The sequence below is a fragment of the Rattus norvegicus genome, chromosome 15 (genome assembly GCF_021556685.1).
Source record: "Rattus norvegicus strain SHRSP/BbbUtx chromosome 15, alternate assembly SHRSP_T2T, whole genome shotgun sequence".
In the NCBI taxonomy this organism is placed as follows: Eukaryota; Metazoa; Chordata; class Mammalia; order Rodentia; family Muridae; genus Rattus; species Rattus norvegicus.
Genome location: NC_141548.1, coordinates 253,213 through 270,000, shown reverse-complemented (window position 1 = coordinate 270,000; position 16,788 = coordinate 253,213). Strand labels below are relative to the sequence as shown.

Genomic DNA, 16,788 nt, shown 5'->3' with positions numbered 1-16,788 from the left:
AAAGGGATTAGATATGATCTACTTTCCATTCAGCTGGACACCAATATGCATACTTCCATAGCTTGGGCAATAGGTAGAGCCATAAATAAGCTATACCAACTCCTTTTTGCCGCTTAGTTGAAAGCTTTAGTGGTCTAGGAGCTTGATAGTAACGTTCCTTGCGTAGTAGTAAATTTTCTACTTCTATTATAGTTTATCTGGAATGGGTACTTTATTTAATTTTTTTTTAATTATTTAACTCAGTTCTGAGGATTCAAGGAGATAGCACCAGAAAATCCTCACAGTGCATGCCACCTCAATGGCCCACTGGAGAATGAGTAATATCATTGAAGTACAGAAGGGGGCATCAGTGAGTTCCCCCTAAGCTTTAAAGGTCCCACCACTTCTCAACATCCCCAACCTAAGAACCATGCTCCCGACACATGAGCTCCTGCATGGCAAACTGCATCTGAACTATTTGCAGCACGCTGCACCTCCCCGGGGTCCTGACACCTGACTCCCAGAAGCTTTTCCAGTTTCTGTTTTTCATGCCTCAAAGGAGCCATGCAGCTGCTCGGTACTGTAGCAATGGGTGTGGACACAAATTCCCTTAAGAGGAGGGTAACAAGGGAGTCTTAGGTTCAAGGGAATAAGGTCATGGGCCACACAAGATGAAGATGGCCACATGGGTCCCTAAAGACTTTTCTTGCCTGGCTTGTTTGTGGCCAAATCACATATTGCAGGCTCACATCAAGCACATCAGACCTTTTGAATAAATTCTGTGCTAGCCAGCCTTTATGGCAAAATTCACATAGACAGTGGCCATAGCTTAGTGGTCAGATGCATAAGTACTGTAGTATTACCTAGCTTCATATTCCAGCTTTCCCAACAAGATGTGTGGTAATGGATTGATAGTTGCATGGATATGTTTGTGGGAAAGGATGGATGGAAAAATGGATAAATGAATGGATGGATGGATGGATGGATGGATGGATGGATGGATGGATTCAGAGATTTAAAAATCTTGTTACTTGCCTTCTGAGACTAAAATTTACACTTCATCTGTAAAATAATGAAATGCAATTTTTCTGTGAACTACAATTACCCAGAATAGCCATAGACTCAGTGCAGATTTTGCCCTAACCATGTTGAGGGATGTATGAGCCCTTCAGAACCACTGTGCTTGTTTACATTATCAGCAGTGTGCATACACACCATCTCCTGGACACTGTAGGAGTCCTCCTCCAATTGTAGTCTGAAAGTAAATAATAAAAAAATTCCAGAAATAAATAGTTCACAGGCTTTAAGTTATATGCTGTTCTGAGTGGCATGATGGGATCTCCTGTCATCTGTCTCTATCCTGCCCAGGACCTTCATAATCTTCTTAAATGTATTCTTACTATATGTACTAATACATTAGTGCCTTAGGAGCCCAGTTTTCAGATCAACTGCCCTGGAGCAAGTATAGTGTATGAAGATACTATGGTGGGGAGTGGGGGAGGCTGTGTTTAGATGTCATCATTTTACAGTATCAGCATAAATGTTTCTATTATTAGATACTAGTGTTAATTTCTTACTATGTCTAATTTGTAAATTAAACTTTGTCATAAGTACATACACATAGGAGAAACCATAGCACATATAAGATCTGGCACTATCCAAGCCATTGAAGAGTTTAGGCAGCATGGGAAGACAGAACATGGATTTTGCTTCATTTTTTACTAGTGCATTTTAATGAGCTGGGCCTGAATTTCTATGACATCTTCTCTGTTGGGGTGTTTTGTGTTATCTAAACACACTCTCCTGTCCCTTTATATTAAATGTAATGTTTATACAGTGAACCTGAGCAAGCCTCTCTCCCTTTAGTCCTAGCAGGAATGAACATTAGACAATCTCTTTTCCCCAGATTAGGAGTTTTAATCTCTGTCCTTTGATGTGTGGGTAAAGCAGAGACTGGGGTATCCAGAGAACTGGGAAGACCCAGATGCATACTTGAAAAATGCAAATCAAATCTACAAGAAGACATCACTTCCCAGACAGCAGGTTGACAAGATGAGGGCATGTTACAGGGCTGGGGTAGAAGGACAGGAGGCAGGGGACTAGGACCTTCAATTGAATTCTGATGGAATGGTGGATGCAGCTGATATGGAAAATGTTTTGAGTTTCTGTTATGTTTTCGTTTTAAGTTGAACACAGAATTGCCCTATGTCTTAGCAATTTCAATACTAGATACATATCCCAAAAAATTAAAACACAAATTTTCACACAGAGAGATGTAAGCACAAATAGAACCAACAACACTATCCCCCCGCAAACAGGAAGCAATCAAAACATCAATGAATCAACAAACAAATGAAAATCCTCAACATCTTGACGTCATACCATGGAATGCAATTCTTCAGCCATACGAGTGGAAGGCTGATGTAGGGGTGAACTTTGAAAGTGTGATTCTAAGTGGAAGAAACCAGACATAAAGTCCACATATTGAATAACTTCATTTCTATAAAAAAGAGAGAAGGGAAAGGAGGGTGGGTAAGGGAGGGGAGGGGAAGGAGAGGGGAGAGATAGTAAGGTGGAGAGATAGCTACATGGTTAAAAAGCACTTGCTACTCTTACTCTTACCTTTGGTTCCCAACATCTGCATGGTTCCTCAAAACCCATGACTCCAATTTCAGGGTGTCTGGCACCTTCTCCTGTCCTTCAAAGGTACACATGTGATACACAAACTCACATATAGGCAAAACCACCTATACACAAAACAACTAAAGATAATTTTTTTAAAGGCTAAGAAAGGGCCAAGCTGTAGGGGCTGAAAGCAGTTTGCAGTTTAAAGATGAATCCTATCCCAGCAGTACATCTGGTGGAAACTAAGTGTCTTCTTATCAAGTTCTTACCACACCTGGAGCTGGGAAGGGTTTTCGGAATTTTATTCAGACCTTGCCAGGGTGCCTGCTTAGAGGACTCCTTACAACACATAATAACCTACTAATTTACCTTTTGCACCTCTGGCCTCATCTTCACAATATGAACTTGCTTCAAGCCAGATGCTGCTGGACTCTGGCGCAGGTGATATGCTTGACTCAGACATCGCCCCTGCTGACCACTGCCTGTGGAAACATTTTGGAGCACATCGCCAAGTTATTCACAAAGCCCCAAGTGAAACCAGCTTCCTGATCATCTCACTCTTGGTGATAAATGAATATTCCCTTCTCCCTACAATTTGAAGCTGGCAGATAGCACACTACTGACCCATGGTCCAAGGTAGACGTAGGCCATTGGGCTTGAAAGGGGGTCCTGTCTTCAGCATCCAAATATCCTGGACTAGCCACATCATCTCTCTGAAACCTATGCTCCTCATCTGTCTACATTCTAGAAGCTCTGCAATTTAGTCACCTGTGTCATCACTGATGAACCAGGCAGGAACCTCCCTCCACTCCAATGTAACCTGTACCACACCATCTTAAGGTGGGTTCTCTTCGCCACCTCTGAGAAAGTAGAGACTACAAGGGACAAATAATTTGCCAGAACTTGACAACTAGCATCCAAGTGTATCTGTTCACTCACTACGAAGCCTTAGCCTGAGCCACAGCCATGCTTGTGGGTACCACGTAAGCCAGAGCCCTGCCGTAAGTATTGGCACAGAGACAAGGAGATGAGTGTAAACAGATTTCCCACTCCCACCCTCCAAGTACCTGAGCTTACTGAGAAGCCACACTCTTGCCTAGACCTTTTCTGTAGGTCTCAGACTGACTCCCCAAGAAGTCTAGATTCTAGAGGGATCTGTCTCCTCCTGTAAGTATAAAGCATACTCTGGTCTCTGGAGCCCATCTCTGGAAGTATAGCCTCCAGAGGTTCTTTGAAGCATCCTTCAACACAGGGCAAGTGGGCCATGAGTGTTTCTGCAGGAAGTCAGGAGTATTTGTCAGAACCTGTTGCTGGTGATACCTGGTGACCAACCAGATGCTGTTCCTCCAACCCTAACACAGTGAGCCCCAACTGACCCAGTAGATTCCCTTCAACAAGTGCTGTCAGGGGACAGAGACCCTAGGCAGCTAGCACAAGGCGGCTCATTAAGGACCTTCTTCCTAGGATTGCTGAAGAGCCTCTGCTCACAGCCATCTGCCCCTTCTTGTCCCTCCACAAAGAGCCATTTGCTAAAATTATCCAATCCTCAGTTTCCATATTGTACAATGAAGCAGCTGTCATGTCCAGAAGAAACTCAGGATAATTGGCTAGCTGTGGTCCCTAACATGCCAAGTGAATGTGGCTCTAGGCTCTCTAAGCAAATACTTGTTACAGAGTCCCATGCTGGTGTCCTAGCTTCTTTCATCAATTCTAACCTCACTCCCCACCCTAACCTTCTCTGGGCTATGGGTTTCCCTTCCCCTAGCTTCCCATTCCTATGTAGCTCTGCCATTTTGGCCATGTGTTCTCTCCTCTCTCTCTTAGGTCTTCTCAGTCTCCTTTGTCCCTCTCTATCCTCTTCCTCTCTTGCCCCCTCTCCACCTCTCATGACCCAAATTCAATATACTGGCCATGTTTAGGCTCTCTCTCTCTCTCTCTCTCTCTCTCTCTCTCTCTCTCTCTCTCTCTCTCCATCTATCTCTCTGCTCTGAATTTTTCCAGATGCTTCTGTCTGTACTCTCCCTCTTATTGACTATAAAAAAAAAACCATTGACCAGACCTTGGAGAGGAGATCTTATTTCATTCAGTAGTCACAACTCTTCCATAGGATGGCGTTAAAGATGACATGTGTGACTAATCAGAAAGTATTCACACACAAAACTGGGAACTTGGGAAGCTTAGCCATGACTTGAGAGTAATGCCTCACAAGAGGTAGGAAACTGAAGACATAAACAATGAAAGCCAACCACTTTGTTAAACTTTAAAGGTTAGACACCAGCTTCCTCTGTTTTGAAAACAGATGAATAGAGAGGCAAAAGGACCAACAGCCTACAAACACCGTGTCTTAGTTAATGTTGCTATTGCTGCAAAAAAACACCATGACCAAAAAGCAAGTTGGGGAAGAAAGGGTTTATTCTGCCTTCATCTCCACACTGCTGCTCATCACCAAAGATGTCAGGACAGGAACTCAAGCGGGGCAGGAACCTGGAGGCAGGAGCTGATGCAGAGGCCATGAAGGGTGCAGCTTATTTCTTGCTTCTCATGACTTGCCCAGCCTGCTTTCTTATAGAACCCAGGACCACCATCCCAGAGATGAGTCCATCCACTATGGTCTGGGCCCTCCCTCATTGATCACTAACTAAGAAAATGCCTTACGGCTGGATCTTCTGGAGGCATTTCTTCAACTGAGGCTCCTTTTTCTCTGATGACTCTAACTTATGTCAAGTTGACACCCAAAACTCAACCGGTACACACCAGGACTTTCTTCTTAATGTAGATGAACCAAAGGGGGCCTCCTGTCTCATCTTCTCAAAAACTGTTATGCTCTTCACGCCTGCTACCACAACCACCTTTAAACCATTTAGGAATGGCTGATCAAGCAGCCAAGTCCTGGGAAACAGGGAAAGGGTACCTCTCCCAGGGAGGGGGTTGCTGATGCTCCAAGGAGCTTTTCCAATCTTGCTTTCCCAGTTCTTCCTTGACTCCACCCCCTACACACTCTGTAATGGAGGATATTACAATCTCTGTGAGGAGCTGTGACTTAGCTAGAGTTGACTAAGTAGAGACAGAGATCAGTAAGGGTGGAAATAAGTGTGTAGAGGAATCTTAGTGCTAGGACTGCAAAGATATTAAGGGTTCTTTTTACACCCTGGAGCACTTCATGCCAATGTTGTATTCACTCAAGTTCTTGACCAATATAGAGGAAATTTGAAGCCAATGATGATAAAAACTGAGAGTTAAGGTTTCATAGCTACCAAGGACTGGGTCAAGGTAGAAGGCAGCCTCACCAGCTTGTGTTCTTTGCCTCTGCCAGAGTATGCCATAAACTCAGAGCAGTCGATAAATGAATATTCACCTGTGACTGCATTCCAATGACCTACCAAGCAATAGTTACTAACAGACTTAAAACTGTCAAACTAAACCTATAAAAACAATCTTATAAAACAGAGGCTATTTCATGCCCCAGCTTGCTTTCTGTTGCTGTGATTAAAACACTGACCAAAAACAACTCTGGGAAGGACAGCTTTCAACTTACAGTCTGACATCAAGGGAAGCGAAGGCAGAAACGTGGAGCCAGGAACTGAAGCCAGGCCTCTCACCAGGCTGGGAGGTCACCATTTTGGCTATGCTGGTTGACCAATAGCCTCCAGGAGCCTGCCTCTCCACCCCTACCACTGGAGTTGCTTGTAGCCATGCACAGCTTTAACAGGAGGCCAGGGATTTGAACTCTGTTTCTCATGCTTGCATGACAAGCACTCTTACCCACTGAGCATCTCCCCATCCCCAGTGAAGTCTCTTCTAGTCCAAGCCATAAACCAGAGCTCCTATTCCCAGACAATAACATGTGATGGTCCACCATCTCAAACATAGCTCAGTTAAGATGTAGGTGACCAAAGAAAATTCAGAATGTCTTCAGAGTGTTCACGAGAGAAAAACTCCTTTCCTGAGCCTTAGACTGATTGACAGGGGTGGGTTGCCCCACAAATATGTCAGATCCGAATCTACCCGAGGAAACAATTTTCTGAGAATACCTTGCCAGGGCTTGAGGAAAAGCCACATCAAGTGTACCACTTGACCTGGAAATTCTAAGGGACTTAAACACACAACCACTTTGATTTGTGTCACCTCCTAAGCCACTGCATTCGGCTCTATCTTCTTGTTGCCCTGAAAGAATGTTAGGCTGAATGTGTCTACTTTTCATAAAAACGAAAACAAAAATCAAAAAACCAATTGTAAAAAAAAAAAAACACCCGTGTGTGTGTGTGTGTGTTGTGTAATTGTGTATACGAATACACACACGCACGCTCGCAAAGACATGCGTGCGCACACACACCAGGCCTTAAATGGCTTAATGGATAAAGTATTTTAAGTTTAGAGCCTCAAGATTCACAGAAAAGTAAGGCATACTGATGTCCACCTGTAATCCCAGGCAGACTGTTGATCATGGGGGCTCAATATTCTTTATTTGTAACACAGAACCTACAACCCCAGCTGCTGATATGTCACACTGTGTCTGCAGTCCGAAAGAAGAAAGCTCTAAACACCAGTGCTCTGCTGCTTTTCTCCTTTTCATTCAGCCCAGGACTTGAGCTCATATTATGGTGCCGCCCATCATTAAGGTAGGGTCTCTTAGCTCAATTTACCCAATCTAGATAATCCTTCAAAGCTATGCCTGGAGGCTGGCCTAATCTTCATGATCCCTCACAGGTGTGCCAAAGGCTTACCTCCTGGGTAATTCCTGACAATATTTGCATTCGCCATATTAACCTTCATGAAGAGTAAGTGAAAACTATCACCATTCTATGATGCATTTAAAATAAAAACATGTTAGGCTAGCCCCCCACCCCCAAACACCCCATTCCCCCTCCTGTCTCCCTTCTTGCTTTTCTGTTTTATCTGAAAACTTTTGGTTTTACAATACTCTGTAAACATATTTCTATGCCAGTTCACATAATCTCCCCACCCCTCTTACAAAGGTTCACTTGTTTATTAACAGCCACTATGAGATACTTAAAGGCTTTTGTTACTAAAGTGCTACTGTAATTACACTAGTAAACATTATATCTTATCGATTCCCAAAGGCTCTGTTTTCGATTTTTAATTCTCTGAAACGTTATAATTGCACTGTCAGGCAGGTGGCTGTAAGCATAGCTGTCCATGGAATTAGTCACAGCCAATCATAGTGTTGTGACTTTCTGTTTAGCAATAGATATGAATTGCACTATGTCTTGAGTTTAATTGCCTATTAAAGTTATTTAAAAAGGTTATGCTGTGAGTTGACAATGACACAAGAATTTGTTGTGTATTTCAGACTCTATGGAAACAAATAGCCAAGGTGTTAGGGCAACTCTCAGCAGCAAAATGGGTGTCAGTGGCTCCCATTTTGTAATGCCAGTTCCAGGGGATCTGACGCCATCTGCTGGCTCAGTCAAGCACTTGCATGTATGTGATACATTATTCATACTCCTCAGCATGCATACATTCACATAAAATTAAAAATGAATCTTAAAAAACTTAATGTTCACAACAAGGCAAACTATACCTATTGTTCTGAGGAATGTGAAAGGCTGTTTCTGTGGTGCTGGCACACTTTCTAAGCCAGTGCTCTTTTGTGAAGGAAAACAGGGGCAACTGAGAAAGTCATTGACAGAACATGGTGTACAGTGTACAGTCTTTTTGATATCCTACCCAGAAATTGAAAGTGTGAATTACTCTAATACTGGCTTATAAATGCTTTGTAAGTCACTGATTTCCTTGCTAAAACAAAATTGAAGAGCCTAATCAAATTATTGACTGATGCAGTATTCAAAACTGTTTTAGTGGGGCTGGAGAGATGGCTCCGTAGTTAATACATGGTCTGGTCAATCCCCAGCACACTCATGGAAGGACGCTCCCAACTCTAACACCAGTTCCCTCGCACCAGTGCACATGAAATTAAGTTATCCTAAAAAGAACCTTTACTGATCCCTCACTTGATTTAGTATCTCTATTATTTAAATATCCAGTCATGACAGAACACATCCCAATCCTTCTGCAGGCAGAATGCTTCATGCTTTTGTCTATACAAACAATAGAAAGAGAAAGTACCAGATCCCGCCTTAGTCTGGCAATAGGTTGTGTTCCACTATGGCTAAATAAACTAATCAGTTTGGAAAAGGTCACCAATTCTTCTGATTAGCTAATGCATTTCCTAACTTAGCCACATTTTGGTTTTTATGAAGTTTTAATTTATCCTTATATTGACTATGTATATTCATGTTTTACTACACCTCAATCTAAGACACATTCTTTTTTTTTTTTTTATTAACTTGAGTATTTCTTATATACATTTCGAGTGTTATTCCCTTTCCCGGTTTCCAGGCAAACATCCCCCTTTCCCCTCCCCTTCTTTATGGGTGTTCCCCTCCCCATCCTCCCCCCCATTGTCGCCCTCCCCCCAACAATCTAGTTCACTGGGGGTTCAGTCTTAGCAGGACCTAGGGCTTCTCCTTCCACTGGTGCTCTTACTAGGATATTCATTGCTACCTATGAGGTCAGAGTACAGGGTCAGTCCATGTATAGTCTTTAGGTAGTGGCTTAGTCCCTGGAAGCTCTGGTTGCTTGGCATTGTTGTACATATGGGGTCTCGAGCCCCTTCAAGCTCTTCCAGTTCTTTCTCTGATTCCTTCAACGGGGGTCCTATTCTCAATTCAGTGGTTTGCTGCTGGCATACGCCTCTGTGTTTGCTGTATTCTGGCTGTTTCTCTCGGGAGAGATCTACATCTGGCTCCTGTCGGCCTGCACGTCTTTGCTTCATCCATCTTGTCTAATTGGATGGCTGTATATGCATGGGCCACATGTGGGGCAGGCTCTGAATGGGTGTTCCTTCTGTGTCTGTTTTAATCTTTGCCTCTCTATTCCCTGCCAAGGGTATTCTTGTTCCCCTTTTAAAGAAGGAGTGAAGCATTCACATTTTGATCATCCGTCTTGAGTTTCATTTGTTCTAGGCATCTAGGGCAATTCAAGCATTTGGGCTAATAGCCACTTATCAATGAGTGCATACCATGTGTGTTTTTCTGTGATTGGGTTACCTCACTCAGGATGATATTTTCCAGTTCCGACCATTTGCCTACGAATTTCATAAAGTCATTGTTTTTGATAGCTGAGTAATATTCCATTGTGTAGATGTACCACATTTTCTGTATCCATTCCTCTGTTGAAGTGCATCTGGGTTCTTTCCAGTTTCTGGCTATTATAAATAAGGCTGCGATGAACATAGTGGAGCACGTGTCTTTTTTATATGTTGGGGCATCTTTTGGGTATATGCCCAAGAGAGGTATAGCTGGATCCTCAGGCAGTTCAATGTCCAATTTTCTGAGGAACCTCCAGACTGATTTCCAGAATGGTTGTACCAGTATGCAATCCCACCAACAATGGAGGAGTGTTCCTCTTTCTCCGCATCCTCACCAGCATCTGCTGTCACCTGAGTTTTTGATCTTAGCCATTGTCACTGGTGTGAGGTGAAATCTCAGGGTTGTTTTGATTTGCATTTCCCTTATGACTAAAGATGTTGAACATTTAGGTGTTTCTCAGCCATTCAGCATTCCTCAGCTGTGAATTCTTTGTTTAGCTCTGAACCCCATTTTTTAATAGGGTTATTTGTCTCCCTGTGGTCTAACTTCTTGAGTTCTTTGTATATTTTGGATATAAGGCCTCTATCTGTTGTAGGATTCGTAAAGATCTTTTCCCAATCTGTTGATTGCCGTTTTGTCCTAACCACAGTGTCCTTTGCCTTACAGAAGCTTTGCCGTTTTATGAGATCCCATTTGTCGATTCTTGATCTTAGAGCATAAGCCATTGGTGTTTTGTTCAGGAAATTTTTTCCAGTGCCCATGTGTTCCAGATGCTTCCCTAGTTTTTCTTCTATTAGTTTGAGTGTATCTGGTTTGATGTGGAGGTCCTTGATCCACTTGGACTTAAGCTTTGTACAGGGTGATAAGCATGGATCGATCTGCATTCTTCTACATGTTGCCCTCCAGTTGAACCAGCACCATTTGCTGAAAATGCTATCTTTTTTCCATTGGATGGATTTGGCTCCTTTGTCAAAAATCAAGTGCCCATAGGTGTGTGGGTTCATTTCTAGGTCTTCAATTCTGTTCCATTGGTCTATCTGTCTGTCTCTGTACCAATACCATGCAGTTTTTATCACTATTGCTCTGTAATACTGCTTGAGTTCAGGGATAGTGATTCCCCCTGAAGTCCTTTTATTGTTGAGGATAATTTTAGCTATCCTGGGTTTTTTGTTATTCCAGATGAATTTGCAAATTGTTCTAACTCTTTGAAGAATTGGATTGGTATTTTGATGGGGATTGCATTGAATCTGTAGATCGCTTTTGGTAAAATGGCCATTTTTACTATATTAATCCTGCCAATCCATGAGCATGGGAGATCTTTCCATCGTCTGAGGACTTCTTCAATTTCTTTCTTCAGAGTCTTGAAGTTCTTATTGTACAAATCTTTTACTTGCTTGGTTAAAGTCACACCGAGGTACTTTATATTATTTGGGTCTATTATGAAGGGTGTCGTTTCCCTAATTTCTTTCTCGGCTTGTTTCTCTTTTGTGTAGAGGAAGCCTACTGATTTATTTGAGTTAATTTTATACCCAGCCACTTTGCTGAAGTTGTCTATGAGCTTTAGTAGTTCTCTGGTGGAACTTTTGGGATCACTTAAATATACTATCATATCATCTGCAAAAAGTGATATTTTGACTTCTTTTCCGATCTGTATCCCCTTGACCTCCTTTTGTTGTCTGATTGCTCTGGCTAGAACTTCAAGAACTATATTGAATAAGTAGGGAGAGAGTGGGCAGCCTTGTCTAGTCCCTGATTTTAGTGGGATTGCTTCAAGTTTCTCTCCATTTAGTTTAATGTTAGCAACTGGTTTGCTGTATATGGCTTTTACTATGTTTAGGTATGGGCCTTGAATTCCTATTCTTTCCAGGACTTTTATCATGAAGGGGTGTTGAATTTTGTCAAATGCTTTCTCAGCATCTAATGAAATGATCATGTGGTTCTGTTCTTTCAGTTTGTTTATATAATGGATCACGTTGATGGTTTTCCGTATATTAAACCATCCCTGCATGCCTGGGATGAAGCCTACTTGATCATGGTGGATGATTGTTTTGATGTGCTCTTGGATTCGGTTTGCCAGAATTTTATTGAGTATTTTTGCGTCGATATTCATAAGGGAAATTGGTCTGAAGTTCTCTTTCTTTGTTGGGTCTTTGTGTGGTTTAGGTATAAGAGTAATTGTGGCTTCATAGAAGGAGTTCGGCAGTGCTCCATCTGTTTCAATTTTGTGCAATAGTTTAGATAATATTGGTATGAGGTCTTCTATGAAGGTCTGATAGAATTCTGCACTAAACCCGTCTGGACCTGGGCTCTTTTTGGTTGGGAGACCTTTAATGACTGCTTCTATTTCCTTAGGAGTTATGGGGTTGTTTAACTGGTTTATCTGTTCCTGATTTAACTTCGGTACCTGGTATCTGTCTAGGAAATTTTCCATTTCCTGCAGATTTTCAAGTTTTGTTGAATAAAGGCTTTTATAGTAAGATCTGATGATTTTTTGAATTTCCTCTGAATCTGTAGTTATGTCTCCCTTTTCATTTCTGATTTTGTTAATTTGGATACACTCTCTGTTTCCTCTCGTTAGTCTGGCTAAGGGTTTATCTATCTTGTTGATTTTCTCAAAGAACCAACTTTTAGTTCTGTTGATTCTTTCTATGGTCCTTTTTGTTTCTACTTGGTTGATTTCAGCTCTGAGTTTGATTATTTCCTGCCTTCTACTCCTCCTGGGTGTATTTGCTTCTTTTTGTTCTAGAGCTTTTAGGTGTGCTGTCAAGCTGCTGACATATGCTCTTTCCTGTTTCTTTCTGCAGGCACTCAGCACTATGAGTTTTCCTCTTAGCACAGCTTTCATTGTGTCCCATAAGTTTGGGTATGTTGTACCTTCATTTTCATTAAATTCTAAAAAGTCTTTAATTTCTTTCTTTATTTCTTCCTTGACCAGGTTATCATTGAGTAGAGCATTGTTCAATTTCCACGTATATGTGGGCATTCTTCCCTTATTGTTATTGAAGACCAGTTTTAGGCCGTGGTGGTCCGATAGCACGCATGGGATTATTTCTATCTTTCTGTACCTGTTGAGGCCCGTTTTTTGACCAATTATATGGTCAATTTTGGAGAAAGTACCATGAGGAGCTGAGAAGAAGGTATATCCTTTTGCTTTAGGGTAGAATGTTCTATAAATATCTGTTAAGTCCATTTGGCTCATGACTTCTCTTAGTCTGTCTATGTCTCTGTTTAATTTCTGTTTCCATGATCTGTCCATTGATGAGAGTGGGGTGTTGAAGTCTCCTACTAATATTGTGTGAGGTGCAATGTGTGTTTTGAGCTTTAATAAGGTTTCTTTGACATATGTAGGTGCCCTTGTATTTGGGGCATAGATATTTAGGATTGAGAGTTCATCTTGGTGGATTTTTCCTTTGATGAATATGAAGTGTCCTTCCTTATCTTTTTTGATGAATTTTAGTTGAAAATTGATTTTATTTGATATTAGAATGGCTACTCCAGCTTGCTTCTTCTGACCATTTGCTTGGAAAGTTGTTTTCCAGCCTTTCACTCTGAGGTAGTGTCTGTCTTTGTCTCTGAGGTGTGTTTCCTGTAGGCAGCAGAATGCAGAGTCCTCGTTGCGTATCCAGTTTGTTAATCTATGTCTTTTTATTGGGGAGTTGAGGCCATTGATGTTGAGAGATATTAAGGAATAGTGTTTATTGCTTCCTGTTATATTCATATTTGGATGTAAGCTTATGTTTGTGTGCTTTTCTTCTCTTTGTTTTGTTGCCAAGACGATTAGTTTCTTTTTTCTTCTAGGGTATAGCTTGCCTCTTTATGTTGGGTTTTACCATTTATTATCCTTTGTAGTGCTGGATTTGTAGAAAGATATTGTGTAAATTTGGTTTTGTCATGGAATATCTTGGTTTCTCCATCTATGTTAATTGAGAGTTTTTCAGGATACAGTAACCTGGTCTGGCATTTGTGTTCTCTTAGGGTCTGTATGACATCAGTCCAGGATCTTCTGGCTTTCATAGTTTCTGGCAAAAAGTCTGGTGTAATTCTGATAGGTCTGCCTTTATATGTTACTTGACCTTTTTCCTTTACTGCTTTTAATATTCTTTCTTTATTTTGTGTGTTTGGTGTTTTGACTATTATGTGATGGGAGGTGTTTCTTTTCTGGTCCAATCTATTTGGAGTTCTGTAGGCTTCTTGTATGCCTATGGGTATCTCTTTTTTTAGGTTAGGGAAGTTTTCTTCTATGATTTTGTTGAAGATATTTACTGGTCCTTTGAGCTGGGAGTCTTCACTCTCTTCTATACCTATTATCCTTAGGTTTGATCTTCTCATTGAGTCCTGGATTTCCTGTATGTTTTGGACCAGTAGCTTTTTCCGCTTTACATTATCTTTGACAGTTGAGTCAATGATTTCTATGGAATCTTCTGCTCCTGAGATTCTCTCTTCCATCTCTTGTATTCTGTTGGTGAAGCTCGTATCTACAGCTCCTTGTCTCTTCTTTTGGTTTTCTATGTCCAGGGTTGTTTCCATGTGTTCTTTCTTGATTGCTTCTATTTCCATTTTTAATTCCTTCAACTGTTTGATTGTGTTTTCCTGGAATTCTTTCAGGAATTTTTGTGACTCCTCTCTATGGGCTTCTACTTGTTTATTTATGATTTCCTGGAATTCTTTCAGGGATTTTTGTGATTCCTCTCTGTAGGCTTCTACTTGTTCTCTAAGGGAGTTCTTCACGTCTTTCTTGAAGTCCTCCAGCATCATGATCAAATATGATTTTGAAACTAGATCTTGCTTTTCTGGTGTGTTTGGATATTCCGTGTTTGCTTTGGTGGGAGAATTGGGCTCCGATGATGCCATGTAGTCTTGGTTTCTGTTGCTTGGGTTCCTGTGCTTGCCTCTCGCCATCAGATTATCTCTAGTGTTACTTTGTTCTGCTATTTCTGACAGTGGCTAGACTCTCCTATAAGCCTGTGTGTCAGGAGTGCTGTAGACCTGTTTTCCTGTTTTCTTTCAGCCTGTTATGGGGACAGAGTGTTCTGCTTTCGGGCGTGTAGTTTTTCCTCTCTACAGGCCTTCAGCTGTTCCTGTGGGCCTCTGTCTGGTGTTCACCAGGCAGGTCACTTGCAGCAGAAAAGTTGGTCTTACCTGTGGTCCCGAGGCTCAAGTTTGCTCATGGGGTGCTGCCTACGAGCTCTCCGCGGTGGCAGCAACCAGGAAGATCTGTGCCGCCGTTTCCGGGAGCCTCCGTGCACCAGGGTTCCAGATGGCGTTTGGTGTTTTCCTCTGGCGTCAGAGATGTGTGCAGAGTGTGGTCTCTTCTGGTTTCCCAGGTGTGTCTGCCTCTCTGTAGGTTTAGCTCTCCCTCCCACGGAATTTGGGTGCAGAGAACTGTTTATCCAGTCTGTCCCTTCAGGTTCCGGCGGTATCTCAGGCGCAGGGGTCCTGCCGCTCCTGGGCCCTCCCCCACGGGAACCCAGAGGTCGTATACAGATTCCTCTTGGGCCAGGGATGTGGGCAGGGGTGGGCAGTGTTGGTGGTCTCTTCTGCTCTGCAGCCTCAGGAGTGCCCACCTGACCAGGCGGTGAGGTCTCCCTCCCATGGGGTTTGGGAGCAGAGAGCTGCTGCGGGCCGGGATCCGCGGGTTTGGGACTCCCGGTAAACACAGGAAGTGCCCGGTCCTAGAGGAATTTTGCCTCTGTGTGTCCTGAGTTTACCAGGCAGGTCTCTTGCAGCAGAAAAGTTGGTCTTACCTGTGGTTCCAAGGCTCAAGTTTGCTCGTGGGGTGCTGCCTATGAGCTCTCCTCGGCGGCAGCAACCAGGAAGATCTGCGCCGCCATTTCCGGGAGCCTCCATGCACCAGGTTTCCAGATGGCGTTTGGTGTTTTTCTCTGGCGTCAGAGATGTGTGCAGAGTGCAGTCTTTTTTGGTTTCCCAGGCGTGTCTGCCTCTCTGTAGGTTTAGCTCTCCCTCCCACGGGATTTGGGTGCAGAGAACTGTTTATCCAGTCTGTCCCTTCAGGTTCCGGCGGTATCTCAGGCGCAGGGGTCCTGCCGCTCCTGGGCCCTCCCCCACCAAGACACATTCTTTTAAAAAGATTTGTCAATTGAATTGTGTGTGTGTGTGTGTGTGTGTGTGTGTGTGCATACATACAGGCAGTGGTGCACAGGTGGAGGTCAGAGGACAATCTGTGGGAGTCCTCTCTTTGCACCATGTGAATCCCAGGGATCGAACTCATGTGGTCCAGTTTGGCAACAGGTGTGGGTTTACCCACTAAGCTACCTTGCTGGTCCCCTGATACACCATCTTAACCCTTCAAGATTTATGGCTTCAAAACTTAGGAAAGTGTTTTAATATGCACGTGCATCTAATATGCCAGCTAATATATGCTAAGAGAATCCGGTAAGACGCTGAGGCTGAGTACCAGGGAGCTGGCTCAATCAGTAAAGTGCATGAAGACCAGAGTTCAGGTGTCCAGCACCCACATAAGAGTCTGCTAGTCCCAGTGCTGAGAAGGCAGAAACAGGTGAGCTCCAGGAGCTTGCTGGACATCCACTCTACCCAAATCAATGAGCTCCAGTTCAGTGAGAGACTGTCTCACCAAACATCAACTCCTGCCGCTGCCCTGCCCCACCCCCACAGACGCATGCACACAAGCACACTTCCTTCTAAAATACACAACTATACAAGAATATCAAGGAGCTCACAAGGAAAAGTATTTAAAGTGTAGCTGTTGAAACATTGTACATTTTTAGATAGCCAATGCCGAACAGCAGGTTGCTGTAAATTTTATATTCCTTTGAATCCTTTGTGCTCTCCTGTGTGCACAAGCACTTGTGCACATATGTGTGTGTACTCCTGTGTCCACAGGTGCTTGTCACATGTGTGCATCCTGAGGGGACAACTTTTTATGCCATTCATCAACTATCATATACATTTTTTTAATTAAACACTTCAATAATGGATTTAGATCTGATCCATCCCCTTTCTTCCCTATCTCCACCATAACTTTTTCCTCCCAACTTCTGGTCTAGATTCCCACACACACATCTCTTTTTTCTCCTTCCTACCCTCCCTCTCT

General features: G+C 42.8%; 1 protein-coding gene across 6 annotated transcripts in view; it reads right to left on the bottom strand.

Annotated features, from left to right (window-relative positions):
• LOC148000663 (uncharacterized) overlaps positions 1-16,788 on the bottom strand; it is a 45,807-nt gene that overhangs the window by 16,798 nt on the left and 12,221 nt on the right. For 2 of the 6 annotated variants that reach the window (XM_087586899.1, XM_087586897.1), the window contains exons 2-4: positions 2,974-3,086; positions 2,602-2,677; positions 1,195-1,234 (exon numbers count right to left, since the gene is read on the bottom strand). In XM_087586899.1, the coding sequence (XP_087443025.1) occupies positions 1,195-1,234; positions 2,602-2,677; positions 2,974-3,067 (210 nt within the window). In that variant the 5' untranslated portion in view covers positions 3,068-3,086. The remainder of the gene's footprint in view (positions 1-1,194; positions 1,235-2,601; positions 2,678-2,973; positions 3,087-16,788) is intronic. The other 4 variants (XR_015638592.1, XR_015638593.1, XR_015638594.1 and 1 more) reach the window with 3 other exon arrangements.